This window comes from Hemibagrus wyckioides, linkage group LG05, assembly GCF_019097595.1.
Source record: "Hemibagrus wyckioides isolate EC202008001 linkage group LG05, SWU_Hwy_1.0, whole genome shotgun sequence".
NCBI lineage: Eukaryota > Metazoa > Chordata > Actinopteri > Siluriformes > Bagridae > Hemibagrus > Hemibagrus wyckioides.
The window spans coordinates 23137656-23158710 of record NC_080714.1 but is presented as its reverse complement, the minus strand read 5'-3'; the positions used below and the strand labels follow the sequence as shown (position 1 = coordinate 23158710).

At 39.6% G+C, this 21055-nt stretch overlaps 1 protein-coding gene across 2 annotated transcripts in view; it reads right to left on the bottom strand.

Moving 5' to 3' along the window:
- ntng2a (netrin g2a) overlaps window positions 1–21055 on the bottom strand; it is a 69154-nt gene that overhangs the window by 19214 nt on the left and 28885 nt on the right. For both annotated transcript variants that reach the window (XM_058390143.1, XM_058390142.1), the window contains exons 4-5: window positions 4363–4535; window positions 3079–3102 (exon numbers count right to left, since the gene is read on the bottom strand). In XM_058390143.1, the coding sequence (XP_058246126.1) occupies window positions 3079–3102; window positions 4363–4535 (197 nt within the window). The remainder of the gene's footprint in view (window positions 1–3078; window positions 3103–4362; window positions 4536–21055) is intronic.

Sequence of the window (21055 nt, the reverse complement as noted above, 5' to 3'; positions counted from 1 at the left end):
TACACTGAATTTACTCTTATGAATGATATCTGAACAGAGATATGGAGCAACAACAAGAGATATTTACGTTCTTTAGATGTAAACGGTGTACACTCAAATAAATGATCAGGTGAATAGCAATTGAAAAGTAGTACTAGAGTACTGTAATTAACACTGGACATTAGCATGAGTGCAAAAGTGGAGCGAAGTGGATTAGAAATCACTGCACCAGAGATTTCTGGCACATTCAGTTCTGAGCATGATGGGAGATAAGTGGAAAAACAAATGACGCCTAATGAAATTATCAACATGCCCATGTTAAACCACTAAACTACTCTCAGAGCCTCTTCTCTCCGATTGATTTATTTTTTCTGCTGACTTTCAGGGCTTCATTCTTTTTGTTTTCTCACCTTGAGTAAAGTACAGCATGTGTGTCTCGCTAATGCAGTGCTGCAGTAACCGTAAGTGGTTGAAGCTCACTGGCTCGGGGGATTGTGGGAGACCACAGCAGTGCACACAGCTGTAATAAAGTGCTTCCACTGCTGAGCTTCTCTCATCTGTCTGGGGTCAAGGGTCAGCATGAGAAACTGCTCACAGTCACAATTTGATGCTCTATTGTATATACCGGTGCAGTAGCTGAGGCACTGAAATGGACAAAAAAAGGTCCCTCGTCTCTCTCTCTCTCTCTCTCTCTCTGTCTGTCTCGTTCTTTCTCTCCCACTCTCACACTCACACCTACAACATACATGCCTACACAGTACAGACTGCAGCTTCTACACCTCTACACCTCTGCTTTATAACACCATCCACAGAAAACTACACGTGATGTCAGCAAGCACATGTCCACTATCAGTCCGAGCAGCATGCACCTCTAACCTGTGACTGCGCCTTCAGAGCTGGCTCGCCGTCTTGAATAAGAGCTGTGATGCCCAGGCCCGAGATATTTCTAAGCCGAACAGAGAGCGATGTGGCCTATCCTGAACCGCTGTGGGTTTTAGTTGCCTGTGGAATCGTGGTGAAAGTGACAGCAGGGTTGACACATACTGTACCATTCTGACACTGTGGATAAAACTCAACTGTGCTGCTCCTCTGTGCATTCTCATAGCCGACAACATATATAAAGCCTTTATAAGACATTAGTTTGCACGACTTTCTTAAATGAACACCGATCTGTTTTTCATAATGACTTTACATTTTCTTGCCCCTAAATATGACGATAAACAAAATGAACTGTGATTGGCTGCTTTGCATGTCAGTCAGACACCCTTATGGGAGGGCCTAGCCCAAGAAAAGCTGTTATTGTATCCAGAGCTTCTGACATCAGTCTGAGGTTCTTAAGACTATTTACTCTGTTATTGTTTCCCTCCAAAATGCCTTTGGAAGAGAAGAGAAGAGAAGAGAAGAGAAGAGAAGAGAAGAGAAGAGAAGAGAAGAGAAGAGAAGAGAATGGAATTGAAGTGAAGTGAAGTGAAGGGAAAGAGGGAGAAGAGAAGAGAAGAGAAGAGAAGAGAAGAGAAGAGAAGAGAAGAGAAGAGAAGAGAAGAGAAGAGAATGGAATTGAAGTGAAGTGAAGTGAAGGGAAAGAGGGAGAAGAGAAGAGAAGAGAAGAGAAGAGAAGAGAAGAGAAGAGAAGAGAAGAGAAGAGAAGAGAAGAGAAGAGAAGAGAAGAGAAGAGAATGGAATTGAAGTGAAGTGAAGGGAAAGAGGGAGAAGAGAAGAGAAGAGAAGAGAAGAGAAGAGAAGAGAAGAGAAGAGAAGAGAAGAGAAGAGAAGAGAAGTGAGGGGAAAGAGGGAGAAGAGAAGAGAAGAGAAGAGAAGAGAAGAGAAGAGAAGAGAAGAGAAGAGAAGAGAAGAGAAGAGAAGAGAAGAGAAGAGAAGAGAATGGAATTGAAGTGAAGTGAAGGGAAAGAGGGAGAAGAGAAGAGAAGAGAAGAGAAGAGAAGAGAAGAGAAGAGAAGAGAAGAGAAGAGAAGAGGAGAGGAGAGGAGAGGAGAGGAGAGGAGAGGAGAGGAGAGGAGAAGTACAAAGAAGATAAAAAGAGTATGGAATTGAAGTGAATGGAATGAGGGAGAAGAGAAGAGAAGAGACGAGGAGAGAAGAGAAGAGAAGAGAAGAGAAGAGAAGAGAAGAGAAGAGAAGAGAAGAGAAGAGAAGAGAAGAGAAGAGAAGAGAATGGAATTGAAGTGAAGTGAAGGGAAAGAGGGAGAAGAGAAGAGAAGAGAAGAGAAGAGAAGAGAAGAGAAGAGAAGAGAAGAGAAGAGAAGAGAAGAGAAGAGAAGAGAATGGAATTGAAGTGAAGTGAAGGGAAAGAGGGAGAAGAGAAGAGAAGAGAAGAGAAGAGAAGAGAAGAGAAGAGAAGAGAAGAGAAGAGACGAGGAGAGAAGAGAAGAGAAGAGAAGAGAAGAGAATTGAAGTGAAGTGAAGGGAAAGAGGGAGAAGAGAAGAGAAGAGAGGAGAGGAGAGGAGAGGAGAGGAGAGGAGAGGAGAGGAGAGGAGAGAAGAGATGAGGAGAGGAGAGCAAAGCTAAGCATATATGATCCAATTAAACTACCTTTAAAAAAACATAAGCATAAGTTTGGTGGAAAGGAAATTTGTAAAACAGTCGTTTCATTTAAGAAGAAATTATAATTACATGGTGTTTGGGAAGATTAAGAGGAAATAAACATTGATTACATACATACACTGATTCCAGCTGTTCCTTTTTGGAGCTCATTTATTTACTTAATTATTTACTTCTTAATAAATGTACATTATTTGCAACAAACCTTTTTTTTGTAGAAAGACTAAAACTAAAAACCCAATTTCGGTTAAAATCCGAAGGGAAAAGGTGAGGAAAGTGCTGAATTTCTACAGTCCCTTTTAACAATAAGTCCATTTATTCCCCTTGAGAAGCCTTCCTGCCTGATATGTTACCACCTTCCCTCAGTGGTCATAGACTACTACTAGGTAAGACAAAGAAACTGTGGAAAAATGAACGACAGGTGAATTCCACTTAATATCAGAGACGAAAATGAAACAGGAAATGATCATGCCGAAAAACACTGGAAGAAAGCAAACACAAGCACGACGGGGCAAAAACCGGATCAGCGTTTTACTTACTGCCGAGTGTTCCTGCCGCCTCACCTGCAAGACAAGAGCAAAGGTTTTATGAGTATTAAGTAAAATTCTTTTACTGCGAACACAATTTAGTCAGGTACAGAAAATAGCACATTTCACCATTTGCTGATTGAGTGAAAAGTGCTCCAGTGTAATCCAACGCTCTCTCAAAGCCCATAGGGTCTCCTACTGAACTTGAAAAATTTGCTTGTGCAGCAATATCTACATTCACAGCAATCCGTTAAATACTGACTACATGGGTCTGACCTGCTTTTCGTATCCTGATATAACAACCAGACACTGGTGTAGGCTCTAAAATAAAACAGACTGCTGTTTGTTTTTCCATTTTATGCCGTAGACCTGATTTACTAAGAGTCTGTCTCAATCAGCTCAATCCCTAGCTCCCTAGGTTGTGAATCCTGATTTTCCTATAACAGCACACTGTGTTGTCTTTTATTCTTTACTTTGGTTATGTTTAAAAATCCCTGAATAGACCACCCATTTCACCGAGAATCATATTTAAGGTAACACGTGGACCTGAGCATGTGTCTGGACATCAGGTAAATGTCTGCTACTGATATATAGTATGATGTGCAAATATATATCAGATATCTGCTATAAAGCCAGCACTATATAAACCAAATCATTATTTTTGGGGAAGATTTATTCATGAAGCTAAACCCACAAAGAAGGGACAAGGCAAATGCACTTGTTCTTCTACACACTACCTTTTACTAATTCCGAGCCTATGAGAAAATAAAACCTACAGGCTGTAGACACCTAATTACGCTGATCAGAGAAAAAAACAACTTGAACAGCTGACAAGACAACAAGGGTGCGCGAAAGCATCAGAGAGAGTTCTAGAGAAATTGAAACAGGCAAGGGAGAGCGAGTGAACAGCACTTGAAGAGAAACAGGAAGACCGAGTAACAAGGGAGCGAGAACAAATGACAGATTTACTTTAATATTTTTTTGAAAACACAGTCGCATCTTTAGCTCTACATCTGACGTTAAGATGTGCCAGCAATTTCCTCAGAGTGAAAACGACAAGCCAGCGTCGAGTGAGCCACTCACTGATTGCACTGTGAAGTTGCGCGTGTGTGTGTGTGTTTTGCTGTCTTCCTGCTTGCCTTATTTTGCCGTGACATGACCAGCTTTTACATTAAAGCTCATAAGAGCTTGTGCGTTCATGCAGATGTGCTAGTTATATTCCATATTCTTTTACTGTCTCTTTTTCATGTGTGTGTGTGTGTCTGTGTGTGTGTTTGACATGCACATAGTGCTTACAGGTGTTGGGTGATCCGTTGGGAGTGGGCAGGTACGAGCCAGGTTTCCATGACTTGGCCTTGAAGCCTCGCTCGCAGCGAGCGCAGTCCTGCCCTGTGGTGTTGTGCTCGCAGTCACACTGGAGGCTGCCGTCTCGGAACGTGCAATGTCCTGCATGAAGGTTACACTTACACCTGCGTACACACACACACATACACACACTTAGAGCAAAAGAAAGAGGCAAGCCAATTAACGCTCTGGCCACAACATTCCTGCCATACAGCCAAGGGCAAGGACTACCCTACTGAGGAAACCCTGCCCTGGGTATTCACTCCTGTCCCCTGAGATATCTCATTAGCTCGCCTGTGTGGATGAAGCTACGTGCTAATTAGCTGAATAGGATACGGTAGTGAAAGTTCGAGCAGGGAGCTCCAGGAGGTGTAGCGGCTCTGCATGAAAATGAATAATCCACAGAGGCGAAAGCACTCTGAATCTCTAGTTTGTCATGAGACGCCCCAAAGCTAAAGCAGTGAAGAGTCAGAGACAGTAGTTACTGGGTACTAATGTGTGATTTGAAAGCATGCAGTGCTAAATGGTCTGTCTTCTGCGGGATCCTATTAATCACACCAGGACTACGTTTCAATTTGATAGTAGAGTTTTCACATTTGCAAAGAACAGGGTTTGGGTGTCAACATTGGCAGATTACCTCATCACTGTCAGCCGACTGTGTGATTACAATGAACAATGGTTTCAAAACATTTCCCTAAATAACAGAAAGCTATTTGCTTGAAACTCACTTTTTAACAAATGTCTTTAGCCTGTCAGTGACTGGTGGTTACAAAAAAAGGACTGCCCAAGCTTTCTCATTCCAAGATGGCTGACTTTGATGAGTGTCAAAGCCTCACAAATGGTTGGAAATTGTCTGTTCTCACGCCTCTCTTTTTGTGTCTCTACATCGAGTACGCTGATACCTTTAGGCTTCTCTTAGAAGTCTTTTTCAGGTCAAAAGGTTTTCTGCTGGTTTCCACGTGTGGAAAAAAGTACCAAGATTATAATCTGTAGTAATGAAGACATTCACTCTACACGCAGTAGACTGAATTTCTTTCAGGTCTGCAGTGTTAAACGTGATATAAATCAGCTTTTATTGTCATTTTAACCGTATATAGATAATGCAGTTCATGGTGAAATGAAACAACATTTCTTCAGGACCCTGGTGCTACACAAACAACATAGAGCTATGCTAACAACACATAGGTAAGGACCTAAAGTAAATCCTAGCCACATATGCATTTTGTGCAACCTAGTGCAAATAGTGCAAGACAAAACACAATACACAAAACAGCGCCGACCAGTATATTATGTTACACAGTGCAAAATATTTAATATAAGAATAATTATAATGTGCAAAATAGGAGAGCTGTAAACAAAGAGGGTTCTCGTGAACATATACACTTCTGTATAGCAGCCGCCGCTACAGCAGCAATTGAGTAAATGTGCAAGTAAACAGTTATAATATGAGTGGTGATATATACATGGATGTATATTGAATTGAATCGGGTGTTTGACTATGTGTTTCGAGTTTCGAGGTTAGAACAGTAGCTCAGTTCACATAGTTGAGAGAGTGTGTGTGTCTGTGTGTGTGTGTGAGTTCAGTACAGTTCAGTACATAATACCACGGCCTGGGTGTAAACCAGGTTTTAGACTAAATGACCAAAAGCAAGACAGATGTGAGTGAGAAAGCTGCGAAATATGAAAGTAGGAATCCAAAAAAATCCCCACAGCCCAGATGACAGCACATCGGTTAAAAAAGACTTGATCAGGCTTTGTTCAGATGTGAAAGCTCACTGCAGCGAGAACTGAAAAACCGAAGACTAATACTGAAGTAAATGACATGAAACTGCTATGCTTCAGGGGAAAAACACAGGAAAATGAGAAAGACAGAGAGACAGTGCAAGAGAGAGATGATTTCACACCTAATTAAAATAAATGGGAGATACTGAGGTGGCATCTGCTGTCAAGTAGGGCGTTTTTTCCTTCTTTTTTCCTGTCTTATTTTATTTGCCCGGTGGTATAAGAAAAAAAAAAACTGCAAAATGGCACAAAGCTAAGCATCTGGACTCTCAGCTTATGACCAGTGTTCACGCATCTGGCCTCTAAAAAGTTGAGATTAAATAGGTGCAGAGGGTAAAGTGGGTTTGTATGGAAATGATGGCTTTCCGAATTACGCTCTACGTAATCAAATAAATGAGTGAATCCTGATGCTTTTCTTCCCACTGGAGGGAGCAACTCCACTGTCCATTTGCATGAAGGATGGCATGAGCAACTCACCATTTGCATGAAATATTTATGAAGCTGACCTATATTTTTTCCATGACAACAGTAACTAAACCTTACATAGACGCTATATTGCTGCATAATAAGATTATAGCTCACATTTGCCATCTATAAAGCAAAATGAAAAAGTTGATGCTTCTGGAAAGTACATCGTTCCTCGGTAATTGAATAATTTTTTTCCCCCTTTTGCTTGTTAAGGGTAAATCTTCATCTGGGTGTGCTTTTAATTTAAATAAAAATGACTTTAATAAGAATGAATGTTGTTCATAGACCTGAGATCATGGTTAAATGGTAGAGTGAGGATCACACTGAACACGTTCTGTACTAGTTAAAATAATCCGAAATCCAAATTTTAGGTATCTGTATCTGTGGTATTACTGTATCTGTATCTGTGTTATTAATGTATCTGTATCTGTGCTTTTACTGTATCTGTGTTATTAATGTATCTGTATCTGTGTTTTTACTGTATCTGTGTTATTACTGTATCTGTATCTGTGTTATTAATGTATCTGTATCTGTGTTTTTACTGTATCTGTGTTATTACTGTATCTGTATCTGTGTTATTACTGTATCTGTATCTGTTATTACTGTATCATGTTATTAATGTATCTGTATCTGTGTTATTACTGTATCTGTGTTATTACTGTATCTGTATCTGTTATTACTGTATCTGTATCATGTTATTAATGTATCTGTATCTGTGTTATTACTGTATCTGTGTTATTACTGTATCTGTATCTGTGTTATTACTGTATCTGTGTTATTACTGTATCTGTATCTGTGTTATTAATGAATCTGTATCTGTGTTATTACTGTATCTGTGTTATTACTGTATCTGTATCTGTGTTATTACTGTATCTGTGTTATTACTGTATCTGTATCTGTGTTATTAATGTATCTGTATCTGTGTTTTTACTGTATCTGTTATTACTGTATCATGTTATTTCTGTATCTGTTATTACTGTATCTGTATCTGTTATTACTGTATCATGTTATTTCTGTATCTGTTATTACTGTATCTGTATCTGTTATTACTGTATCATGTTATTTCTGTATCTGTTATTACTGTATCTGTTATTACTGTATCATGTTATTTCTGTATCTGTTATTACTGTATCTGTATCTGTTATTACTGTATCTGTATCAGTGTTATTACTGTATCTGTGTTATTAATGTATCTGTATCTGTTATTAATGTATCTGTATCTGTTATTACTGTATCTGTGTTATTAATGTATCTGTATCTGTGTTATTACTGTATCTGTATTATTACTGTATCTGTATCTGTGTTATTAATGTATATGCATCTGTTATTACTGTATCTGTGTTATTACTGTATCTGTATCTGTGTTATTACTGTATCTGTTATTACTGTATCATGTTATTACTGTATCTCTATCTGTTATTACTGTATCTGTATCTGTGTTATTACTGTATCTGTATCTGTGTTATTACTGTATCTGTATTATTACTGTATCATGTTATTACTGTATTGTGTTATTACTGTATCTGTATCTGTGTTATTACTGTATCTGTGTTATTATTGTATCTGTATTATTACTGTATTGTGTTATTACTGTATCTGTTATTACCGTATCTGTATCTGTATTATTACTGTATCTGTGTTATTACTGGATCTATTATTACTGTATCGTGTTATTACTGTATCTGTATCTGTTATTACTGTATCTGTATCTGTGTTATTACTGTATCTGTGTTATTAATGTATCTGTATCTGTGTTATTACTGTATCTGTATCTGTTATTACTGTATCTGTGTTATTACTGTATCTGTATCTGTTATTACTGTATCATGTTATTACTGTATCTGTATCTGTTATTACTGTATCATGTTATTACTGTATCTGTATCTGTTATTACTGTATCGTGTTATTACTGTATCTGTATCTGTGTTATTACTGTATCTGTGTTATTAATGTATCTGTATCTGTGTTATTACTGTATCTGTATCTGTGTTATTACTGTATCTGTATCTGTGTTATTACTGTATCTGTGTTATTACTGTATCTGTATCTGTGTTATTACTGTATCTGTGTTATTACTGTATCTGTATCTGTGTTATTAATGTGTCTGTATCTGTGTTATTACTGTATCTGTGTTATTACTGTATCTGTATCTGTGTTATTACTGTATCTGTATCTGTGTTATTACTGTATCTGTATCTGTGTTATTACTGTATCTGTGTTATTACTGTATCTGTATCTGTGTTATTACTGTATCTGTATCTGTTATTACTGTATCTGTATCTGTGTTATTACTGTATCTGTGTTATTACTGTATCTGTATCTGTGTTATTAATGTGTCTGTATCTGTGTTATTACTGTATCATGTTATTACTGTATCTGTTATTACTGTATCGTGTTATTACTGTATCTGTATCTGTGTTATTACTGTATCTGTGTTATTACTGTATCTGTATCTGTGTTATTACTGTATCTGTGTTATTAATGTGTCTGTATCTGTGTTATTACTGTATCTGTATCTGTGTTATTAATGTATCTGTATATGTGTTATTACTGTATCTGTATCTGTGTTATTAATGTATCTGTATCTGTGTTATTAATGTATCTGTATATGTGTTATTAATGTATCTGTATCTGTGTTATTAATGTATCTGTATATGTGTTATTAATGTATTGGTATCTGTGTAATTAATGTATCTGTATCTGTGTTATTACTGTATCTGTATATGTGTTATTAATGTATCTGTATCTGTGTTATTAATGTATCTGTATCTGTGTTATTACTGTATCTGTATCTGTGTTATTAATGTATCTGTATCTGTGTTATTAATGTGTCTGTATCTGTGTTATTACTGTATCTGTATATGTGTTATTAATGTATCTGTATCTGTGTTATTACTGTATCTGTATCTGTGTTATTAATGTATCTGTATCTGTGTTATTAATGTGTCTGTATCTGTGTTATTACTGTATCTGTATCTGTGTTATTAATGTATCTGTATCTGTGTTATTAATGTGTCTGTATCTGTGTTATTACTGTATCTGTATCTGTGTTATTAATGTATCTGTATCTGTGTTATTACTGTATCTGTGTTATTACTGTATCTGTATCTGTGTTATTAATGTATCTGTATCTGTGTTATTAATGTGTCTGTATCTGTGTTATTACTGTATCTGTATATGTGTTATTAATGTATCTGTATCTGTGTTATTAATGTATCTGTATCTGTGTTATTACTGTATCTGTATCTGTGTTATTAATGTGTCTGTATCTGTGTTATTACTGTATCTGTATATGTGTTATTAATGTATCTGTATCTGTGTTATTAATGTATCTGTATCTGTGTTATTACTGTATCTGTATCTGTGTTATTAATGTATCTGTATCTGTGTTATTACTGTATCGTGTTATTACTGTATCTTTTATTACTGTACATGTATATGTGTTATTACTGTATCTGTGTTATTAATGTATCTGTATCTGTGTTATTACTGTATCTGTAGCTGTGTTATTACTGTATCTGTAGCTGTGTTATTACTGTATCTGTGTTATTAATGTATCTGTATCTGTGTTTTTACTGTATCTGTATCTGTGTTATTATTGTATCTGTATCTGTTATTACTGTATCTGTATCTGTGTTATTACTGTATCTGTGTTATTATTGTATCTGTATCTGTTATTACTGTATCTGTATCTGTGTTATTACTGTATCTGTATCTGTGTTATTACTGTATCTGTTATTACTGTACCTGTATCTGTGTTATTACTGTATCTGTATCTGGATTCAGATTTAAACAAGAAGTGGGCATGGCAAACCTTAAAAGGAGGTGCACAATCCTTCATTAAACCAACTCATACATTTATTATTTTTTTGCTTCTACCCACCCGTGATGTTTTATAACAAATTTAAATGCCTATATTTCTCAGACCATCAACAGATTTTTAGCTTTATTTAGCTTTATGGTTCGGTCCTTACTTTTGACTTAAAATGGGAAAGATAAAATGGAAGAAGGGACAACAATCTTACAGGAAGCACCTTTAACAGAAATGTACAAATCAATGTGAGATAAACTGTATAGCTGTATAGTTTGGCTTTCTCGGGATCTAGCTCCACTATGGGGAAAAACACACAGGACATTTAGCCATATTGTGTCTGAAATGTCATTTTCACCATCGCTGTTACTGTTGTATAAAAGCGATACCGTACAAGCAAGTGAGGTTACACTGATTATTAATACAGCTGTGACCTGTGGCTGAATGATATTCCCAATAAAAGCACTCCTGTTCATATGATACTGCTTAAATCGGTTTGTTCTAAATAATTGAATCATATTCATCCCTGCTTTTTTGAAGATTTTCCAGAAAGATCACGGCTATCCAAGAACGAAATCTAATTATCCTGTCTTTAGCAAAGATGACTCAATTCAATCTGTAGCCTTCTTTTTATGTACATAAACTTTTACCCACTTTAATGGTGACCTATCAGCTAGAGAAACCTCTCATGCGGCTGGTGTCCATGTTCCATCTGTACTGCATCATCTCATGTCCAGACACTCACAACATGGCAGATAACATTGGATAATTGACAGAGTGGGGTTTTATTCCACTTCATTTACTTTAATTAAGTCTGTCTTTCTTTTTTTTCTTATAGGCCTCTAGAGCCAAACTGACGCCACCCTCCAGAGACCCCGAAGCCATAATTAAAACTTGATGTCAATCACAGTGTCTTTCATTCAGGGATTTTTCCAAGAGCATATGCCCATCAAGTCTCTATCACGACAAATTAATCAGTGGCAGCTCTCTCCGTGTCTTCTGGGACAACCGAGAGCGGCCGGACCGTTCTCGACTTCAGCAAGGCATTAATCAATTACAGAAAGCTGTGGGCCCTTACCAATTTCTGACCTAATCTATGGTTTGGGCCGCCACAATTCTATTAAGCAGCAAAGATATTAAAATTCAGAGGTCTTTGGGGTCTGAGGACGTCTTTCACTAGGCATACTTATTATAAACTGTCTATAAAAACCTTGAAGATAAATATTCTTTATTTCTGGCATTAGTGCACTTATATACTACAGCGCTGCACAATTCTTGAATTTGATTGGTCAGAAGGTGTTGATCAATTTTTTGGAACAACAGCTCTGACAGTAGTTGTGCACTTATTTATATAGTTACGAACATCCATCCATGCATACATACATTTTCTGTACCACTTCTCCTACACTGGATTGCAGGGAACCTGGAGTCTATCCCAGGGGATTCACGGCACAAGGCAGTGAGACACCCAGGAGGGCACAAGTGTACACACACTCACACAACCATTCACACTCTATAGACCCTTTAGAGATTCCAGTTAGTCTGTCTTTGGACTAAGGGAGGAAACCAGAGACCCCAGAGGAAATCCCTAAAGCACAGAAAGAATATGCTGTATATACGTGGTGAAGGCAGGAATCCCCCAATCAAGGAGATTATAGTTTACAGAATATAGTGGAACATTGGCATACGAATGCCCTCCCTTACGGATGTTCACCTTAAGAACTGAAATTTTGTAAGAAATTCATATATGAAGCATTTTCGCCATACAAACAAAACAACCAAACCCCAGCTAAGTTGCATGTATGTCTGGGAGCCCTCCAAAACTTGTTTGCGTCAGTGACAAGCGATGCCAACCGAAGTGAGTTTACCAATTTTATCAGCGAAAGTTGTTTCAAAAGAGTCAATCCATGATACCAACATTGCCTTCAGCATGCGTTCAAAAGCTAGGTGATTTTTCACGTTTTTTGTTGACAGATTGGTGAAGTGGGTGGTCTGTTCTATATGTAGAATAAGCTTAGTGGCATGATTTCCTGTAAAGACCCATGACATGGAATCCTTGGCTTGGGTCAGTTCTTTGTAAGCAGCCATACAGTTTACATACGCTTCGTATTGGTAATATTGGTAATATTTTTGGGTGGCTGGAACGTTTCACAATACAAATTTTCATTTTAAGAACTAGCCTCCAGAAAGAATGAAATTTGTATACCGAGATTCCACTGTATTTTATAAGGTTTCCCGCTCCAGTCTAAAGACATGAAAGCATCTCTAAATTGTCCATATTGTGTGAATGGGTGTGTGAGTGTGTGTAGGTTAGCACCCCATCTAGGGTGTCCCTCAGCCTTGTGCCCTGAGTCCCCTTGGACAGCTCAATGTGACCCTGTGTAGGATAAGAGATTCAGAAAATGGATGAATGGATGGATTAGTAGCAAAGATGTTTAAAGTATGTGGATGTTGTCGGTGGCCTTAGTGGAACAGAGGCTTGAATGAAAGAAATTATCTTTCCAGTGATATCAAAAGGACAGATATACTGATAATACCAGACCAAATCAAAGAAGACCAATATTGATACTTTTTACTGGACACAACTGTTTGTTTGGTTCCAGTATAAGTGAAACTGAAATAAGATCGATATACTCAGAAATAGTTTTATAACCATATTATTACCAGTATATTAACATATGCAAATAGCTTGCTCAGCACTAGTGAAGCTCTGTTTAAGTATACTTAGTCATGGTAGGATGCTAAAAATAAATTTATGACACTTGACAAACCTCTTGCCTATCAGCCCATTATTTGCAGGATTTTTTGATAAACTGAAATGAATGAAGTGGTTTTTATTTTGTCAATGCGTGTAGAGAAAGTCTTAATCTCCCGTTTAAAAGACAGCATTTATTAGGAGCAAGTCAGTTTATTGGATTTCTAAACAACAGACTTCCATGATATCAAGAAATGATTCACATGTATATATCTGATGAGTCATAAGCCCAGAAAAAAAATGTGTGATTAAATCCGAGGCAGCGATCGCTATAAGAAGCATCAAGAGTGCACGTTTACTGACGCATCGACGGGTCACGACAAGATTCTGTTCCTAAAAAGCCGCAAATATTCTCGATGCGTCTTGTGTCACCTAACCCCACCTCCATCCCGGGAAGGGACCACGCTGTAAATGATTCAATCACTGTTTAGACAGGAGGGAAAAAGCCCTGGAAAAAAGAAATCTGTCTGCTCTGACAGTTGAATAAATGCCTGCTGGCATTTTGTAAATTTGCTTGGCTAGTGGGTGCGAAAGCACATGCAGAATGCGTACCAGCAGCGAGATTGGTATGCACCGTCGGCGTCATGAATATTCGAAATTATTGACACCTCATAAAAAAGTGCAAAGTGGACACTATAGGCGCTTGATTAAAAACCAAGGACAGAATACATCATTCGCTTCACTGTAAAGGGCAGTAAGGATGAGGATGTTCTGTTGCTTGTAGAGCTTTACACTATCCTCTACTGTCCTGCTCTAAACAAGTATGAGAGGACATACACTTTTTACACACACACACATACGAACACAAACAGCAGGGAGCCTAAAAGGGTTGCCACGGCTGCAGCTCCTGATTCCGGAGTGTGAACTGAGGTTTAACAAGTTCTGCATAAACACGGCCTGCTCGGAGATCCAGGGCAGCTATATCGAGGCCACAGCGTGGACACCCCACTGACTGACACAGGAAAAGAACTCGTGAACAAACCTGGTGCCAGAACCAAGCTCTCTAACCCCTCTCTAACCATCTGTGACTGAAGGATCAGGAGAATAAGTTCCACACATGTTGATTAGACCAAAGCTGAAACCTGATGGGGGGTAGAGCAAATATCTCGAGAAGAAAGCTATATCAAGGATTTTTTTTTTTTTTCCGTTCGAGTTCAGATCATACTGAACTCAATTAAATTGAGCCACAGGAAGCTGATCCAGCATCAGTTCTCTTTGATACATATGGACTATAGGGAAATACAGCATTGATCCAGCACTATGGGGCCTATTCCACTCATTTCGCAATCCAAATCAAAGGCAGGCCACAAGGTGCTCTTACTAAGTCACCTCACCACGCTCGTGTGCGTTTGGCTGTTTAATCTGCAACCAGCGTAATTAATTCCCGGTCAGTCTATAACTTATGTCTCGGTGCTTGAAACGTGACAGGTGGCACTGGATAATTCAATTCAGTTTCATTTCTTTCAAATCAATTAACCAAGCATGCTTTAGTCATCAGTGAAGGGAACAGAAGCCATAGTTATAGAGACCAGGAGAGCTAAGAGTTTGGTCAGCATGGTACAGGCCAGTCTTTCTGGTCTACCTGAAAATAGAGGAATATGAATGTTGGAATCTGTGCTATTTAGAGTTAAAGAATGAGTGAGTTATAGATTGAGGATTGAATGCAGAAATTACACACATTATGCATTAGGCAGATCACTAACAAAGCTGGGACTTAACCCTTTTTTTTTACCAGTACCAGTTTTTACTTATCAGACATTTTCCATCAATGTAAACAAATGAATAATTTTATTTATTGAAATCAAAAAAGTCAGGACTCTGTTGGCTTTCAGTGTGTTTTTCCCTCTGTTGGATAACGTTACACAGAATTTTAGTGGTTGAAGATAACACCTTCACATTTTAAATTCCTATGAACAAGCACTTGGGGCATCTCAGAGAGCAGAAATGGGTTTGATATCACCATTTACTCTGAGGATATAAACATTTATATGAAAAAAACTAACCGTTTTTGTTTTCTGAATATATTGCCCCTAGTAGGCAAGGTAAAAACAGATATACTTCAACTTCTTAAAGCCCTGAGTGTCTAATCTCATGTGAGTCATTAAGAAATACTGTGGAGTGTGACAGGACAAAGAAATTCAGTGCTGAAGATGGGCACAACAAAACAGGCACGAATTCCGTTTTGGTTTTGAATGGAAGCGCAGTTGTGTTTTAGGTTGTAAATTCATACAAAAGATTAATTGAAGCCATATTAAGTACAGAAATATGGCATTGTATTGTCTCTTTTTCTGCACATAGGATATCAGAAGACTTTAATCAGACCTCAAACACATTGCTTATTGCATAAAATTATTATGTGTAACAGGTGAACAGCAGGTCTACGTGAAGCAGGTGAGTACTTGGTCAGCTTATCCGTCAAACCATGGGCAACAGCTCACCCAGTCAAATGAACAAAACCATTATTATAAGACTGCATTTTCTATAACTGATTTTCTTTTAATTAGTTTAATTGGTTTTAGTTTAAAGACTTGCACCTAAAGGTGATGCTAGACACTACCAAAAAACCTCATTCGCTTCTAGTGAAGAAATATCTGGCCAAATCCGGAGCATGATACTGCCACCACTATGTTTTACTATGGGTATATTTTTCTTGTTCCCTGTCTAGCCATACCGTCCACCAGACATGTGAAGAATATTCCTACAGCTCCTTTATTTACATGACTTTTGTTGTTATATCCCATTGAAAGTTGAAATAAGAACTGACATGACTTGACTTTTGATATCCACTGTATATTATTTCTCAACACACTAACCAGCCGTCTGAATATGAGCATTTAATCGAAGAGCGTTTGTAGTCATAACCCCTGGTTAAGCTCCGCTGGAAGGTACTGAAGGCTTGACACATCTACGTGGGAGTGCGTGTACGTGTTAGCTGCAGTATTTAAACACAGCACAGCTGGGCTCTTGGCAAACAACGCAACAGGAAGTGCATTTATTTATGCTTTTATGGCTCCTAACAAAAGAGCTCAACTCCTTTTAAAACCTAAAGTTGGAGCTGGGTGCAAACAAAGCAAACAGAACGTCAGGGCAAATCAACAGCCAAAGCAAATAAACGAATGCGGAAAGGCAGATAAAAGCCCACCGCTGAAACACTGGGCTCCTCTGAAGCAGCTGGAGACTGCTGCTAATGGGAGCCATATTTATTGGCCCCCTGTTTCTCTTCCTTCGCCAGCCTTCGCCGTCCCAACGTATGCCATTTATACTCATTTGAACAGAAGTGCTGCCAGGCTGATCATCAGGCACTTACGCATAGCAGAAACGTGCAGAGGAAGGACAGGGAACAAATGGTGCCCCAAGAGTCACCCTGGGCACACCGAGATCCGTCATGATTACCGCGGCACGTCTTACTTATTACTTCCAAATGGCTGCGGCTTAAGAGAAACCAAGGAGAGAAAGCGGCTGAGATTCCACATCCATTAGTGCTCCTAATGCCTGGGGATTTTAAATCAGCACCAGTTGACTGTACGCGAGATGGAGATCAGCGTATCCTGTTAACGAGCACAAAGTTCTTGATATCATTGTACTACTTTTGTGTGTGAACTTTTACAGTGTGTAAGTGTGTCTTCAGACTACGGGGAGCAAATTGAACATGACGGCTCCCTGACAATAGGATTTTATTGAGCCTACATGTGCTAAGGAAGAGAATATTGATTTGTAAGGAACGCTAGCGCCCGGGGTATTACTCAGAACGAGAAGTATAATTGGCTACGAATTCTATTTTTCTCCCTAGTCTTAATCCATCGCTTGAGCTGTGAAAGCTCTGTACTCAGCTAATGATGCGTGTTCTCCAGTGGTGCTCCTCCAAAAGACCTTCTCCCAGTAAGAAAGAACCACTTTTTTCATATGTGTCCATTATAGTGGCATTCTGAAGGGCAGCTGCTTAAAAAAATGTCCCCTGAATGGTCAAGGCAGTGTGTGAAAAGGCACTCACAAGGAAGTAGGTGTTTTTTTTTTGCTGCACACATGTAGGTAAAAAAAATAGCTTCTCACACAAAAGCCAATGTTAACAGGGGTGCACACGAGAGACCTTGCCTCAGTAGCCTTTCCCCTCTACCTCCTACAGCAGTATCTGAAAAGTTGAAAGGTTCTTTAGACGAGAGAAAGTGAGAGAGAGAGAGAGAGAGAGAGAGAGATTCAGAGAGAGACACTAGGAAAGAGAAAGAGAAGCAGACAGAGAGAGAGAGACAGACAGATAGACAGACAGACAGTCTCAGTAGCCTTTCCCCTCCACCTCCTACAGATGTATCTGAAAAGTTGAAAGGTTCTCTGGGGGAGAGAAAGTAAGAGAGAGAGCAAGAGAGAGAGAGAGAGAGAGAGGAAAAGGGAAAAGAGACTGACAGACAGACAGACAGACAGACTGAGAGAGAGACAGCAGAGAGAGACTCAGAGAGTGTAAGTAAGAGAAACATAAAGAAAGAGAGACTAAGAGAGAGAAAGAGAAGCAGACAAGGATGAACGAGACTAAGAGAGAGAGAGAGAGAGAGACAGACTGAGAGAGATTCAGAGAGAGACTAGGAAAGAGAAAGGGAAGCAGACAGAGAGAGAGAGAGAGACAGACAGACAGACAGACAGACTCAGTAGCTTTTCCCCTCTACCTCCTACAGCAGTATCTGAAAAGTTGAAAGGTTCTTTGGGAGAAAGTAAAACGAGGGAGACAGGGGAGACAGACAGACTGAGAGAGAGACAACAGAGAGAGACTCAGAGAGTGTAACAAAGAGAAACATAAAGAAAGAGAGACTAAGAGAGAGAAAGAGAAGCAGACAGGGAAGATCAAGACTAGGACGGAGAGAGAGAGAGAGAGACTGAGAGAGGGAGAGAAAGAGAGACAGGGTGAGAGAGAGAAAGTGGGTGATCACCATGAGAGGCCTTTCCTGCACCGAGGCTGCAGAATGTTTCCCTCGGAGTTGCCTGGAACTTTGAAAGCTTTGGCAGCGGCGGCCAGTAAATTATTCAGACAGGATGCAGGAATGGGGAGGACTTCTACAGCAAACGCAGTGCCAACAGGGTGGAAAGTAAATGCAAAGCATCACCTGCTGCGGCTTCACAATACGGAGCATTAGCGGCTCAGAGGTAGTCAGAGAGAGAGAGAGGGAGAGAGAGAGAGAGTGAGAGGAATGGGAAAGAAAGACATTGAGACATTAAGGAAGAAATTATACAAAAGGAAGAAAGAGGAAAGGTAAAAAAAGAAATAGAACTCTACATTAGTATAAATAACTAACATCTCTGTATGCCAAAAAGGAAGGAAGCTATTAAAAATATAAGAACAATATTTGACCTTGCTGCGACCTTGACCTTTTTTAGTATTGGTTCAAAAATCTGCTGGTTATAAAGACAATTCGATATAAATCCTATAAATCTTCATCCACATGTTCTCATGATATCACACCAACAATCATTTTAATATAGTTCAGGTGATGCAAATATGAACGGATGGCCAGGTGACAGATGAATGGATAACTGAGAAAGGAAGGAAGGAAGGCATGAAGGATAGAATGAAGGGAGAAAGAAAGAAAGAAAGAAAGAAAGAAAGAAAGAAAGAAAGAAAAGGAAGGAAGGAAGGAAGGAAGGAAGGAAGGAAGGAAGGAAGGAAGGAAGGAAGGGAAAAAGAAATAAAGAGAACAAGGAAGGAAAGAACAAAGGATAGACATGAGGGAGAATGCTTGGGTATGATGTTGACCTTTGATGTTAATAATTTTAGCCAGTTTTATAAGAATTTTAAAAATGAAGCAGGAGCAAGAGTCCTAACCCAGCTGGATTTCCGAAAAAGAGCAAACAGGAACAGCACGAGTTCTAGCACTGAGTGCATTAACAACACATCACCCCATCCCAGTGCTGCTGAAGCCTGACCTCTGCAGAAAAGTGGAGAGCGAGCTGAGTATGAGCAGGCCCAGGTGTGTGATACAGTGATCAGCACAGCGGGAACTAACCTGAACCACTACACTCACCTGAACCACTACACTCACCGGAACCACTACACTCACCTGAACCACTACACTCACCTGAACCACTACACTCACCGGAACCACTACACTAACCGGAACCACTACACTCACCTGAACCACTACACTCACCGGAACCACTACACTAACCGGAACCACTACACTCACCTGAACCACTACACTCACCGGAACCACTACACTCACCTGAACCACTACACTCACCGGAACCACTACACTCACCGGAACCACTACACTCACCTGAACCACTACACTCACCGGAACCACTACACTCACCTGAACCACTACACTCACCGGAACCACTACACTCACCTGAACCACTACACTCACCTGAACCACTACACTCACCGGAACCACTACACTCACCTGAACCACTACACTCACCGGAACCACTACACTAACCGGAACCACTACACTCACCTGAACCACTACACTCACCGGAACCACTACACTCACCTGAACCACTACACTCACCTGAACCACTACACTAACCTGAACCACTACACTCACCAGAACCACTACACTCACCGGAACCACTACACTAACCGGAACCACTACACTCACCTGAACCACTACACTCACCGGAACCACTACACTCACCTGAACCACTACACTAACCGGAACCACTACACTCACCTGAACCACTACACTCACCGGAACCACTACACTAACCGGAACCACTACACTCACCTGAACCACTACACTCACCGGAACCACTACACTCACCTGAACCACTACACTCACCGGAACCACTACACTAACCGGAACCACTACACTCACCTGAACCACTACACTAACCGGAACCACTACACTCACCTGAACCACTACACTAACCGGAACCACTACACTAACCGGAACCACTACACTAACCGGAACCACTACACTAACCGGAACCACTACACTCACCTGAACCACTACACTCACCGGAACCACTACACTCACCTGAACCACTACACTAACCGGAACCACTACACTCACCTGAACCACTACACTCACCGGAACCACTACACTCACCTGAACCACTACACTCACCGGAACCACTACACTCACCTGAACCACTACACTCACCGGAACCACTACACTCACCTGAACCACTACACTCACCGGAACCACTACACTAACCGGAACCACTACACTCACCTGAACCACTACACTAACCGGAACCACTACACTCACCTGAACCACTACACTAACCTGAACCACTACACTCACTCACATGAAGAAAGAAAGAAAGAAGGTAGGAAGTGGCATGTTAATCTTTCTCTGCACATGAGCTGTAGTTAGTGGAGAGTGAAAGGCGATGGGATAAAGACCTCCATAATTCATTTCAGCCCCCTATTGAAGCATCACAGTGGGGTTCTGCCAATTATTGCCTGAACGTGTTTCTATCACCTGCTGAGCTACTGTCCTCAGCAGGAACCTGCAGGACACTATTCTCTACATACCCACCTTGTGCAGGATCTAAACACACACACACACACACACACGTTTCTTTTACAAGCACATGTTTGTTTATGAGATCCTTTCACTGCCATAATTATTAATGAAGCTAATTAATACTATGCTACACCTAAAACTTAATCTTTTCTACACACACACACACACACACGTCTTGCTTCTTTATAAGAACCTTGGCATAATTATTAATGCAACTAATTAATATTATGAATTAATATCATGCTGCACCTAAACCTTAATCTCTTTTACACACACACACACACACACACACACACCACAAAATGTAGAGGCAGTGAATAATGTTTGCTGTTTATGGATTTCATTCAATTTCTTACCCGAAATTACCTTTAAATT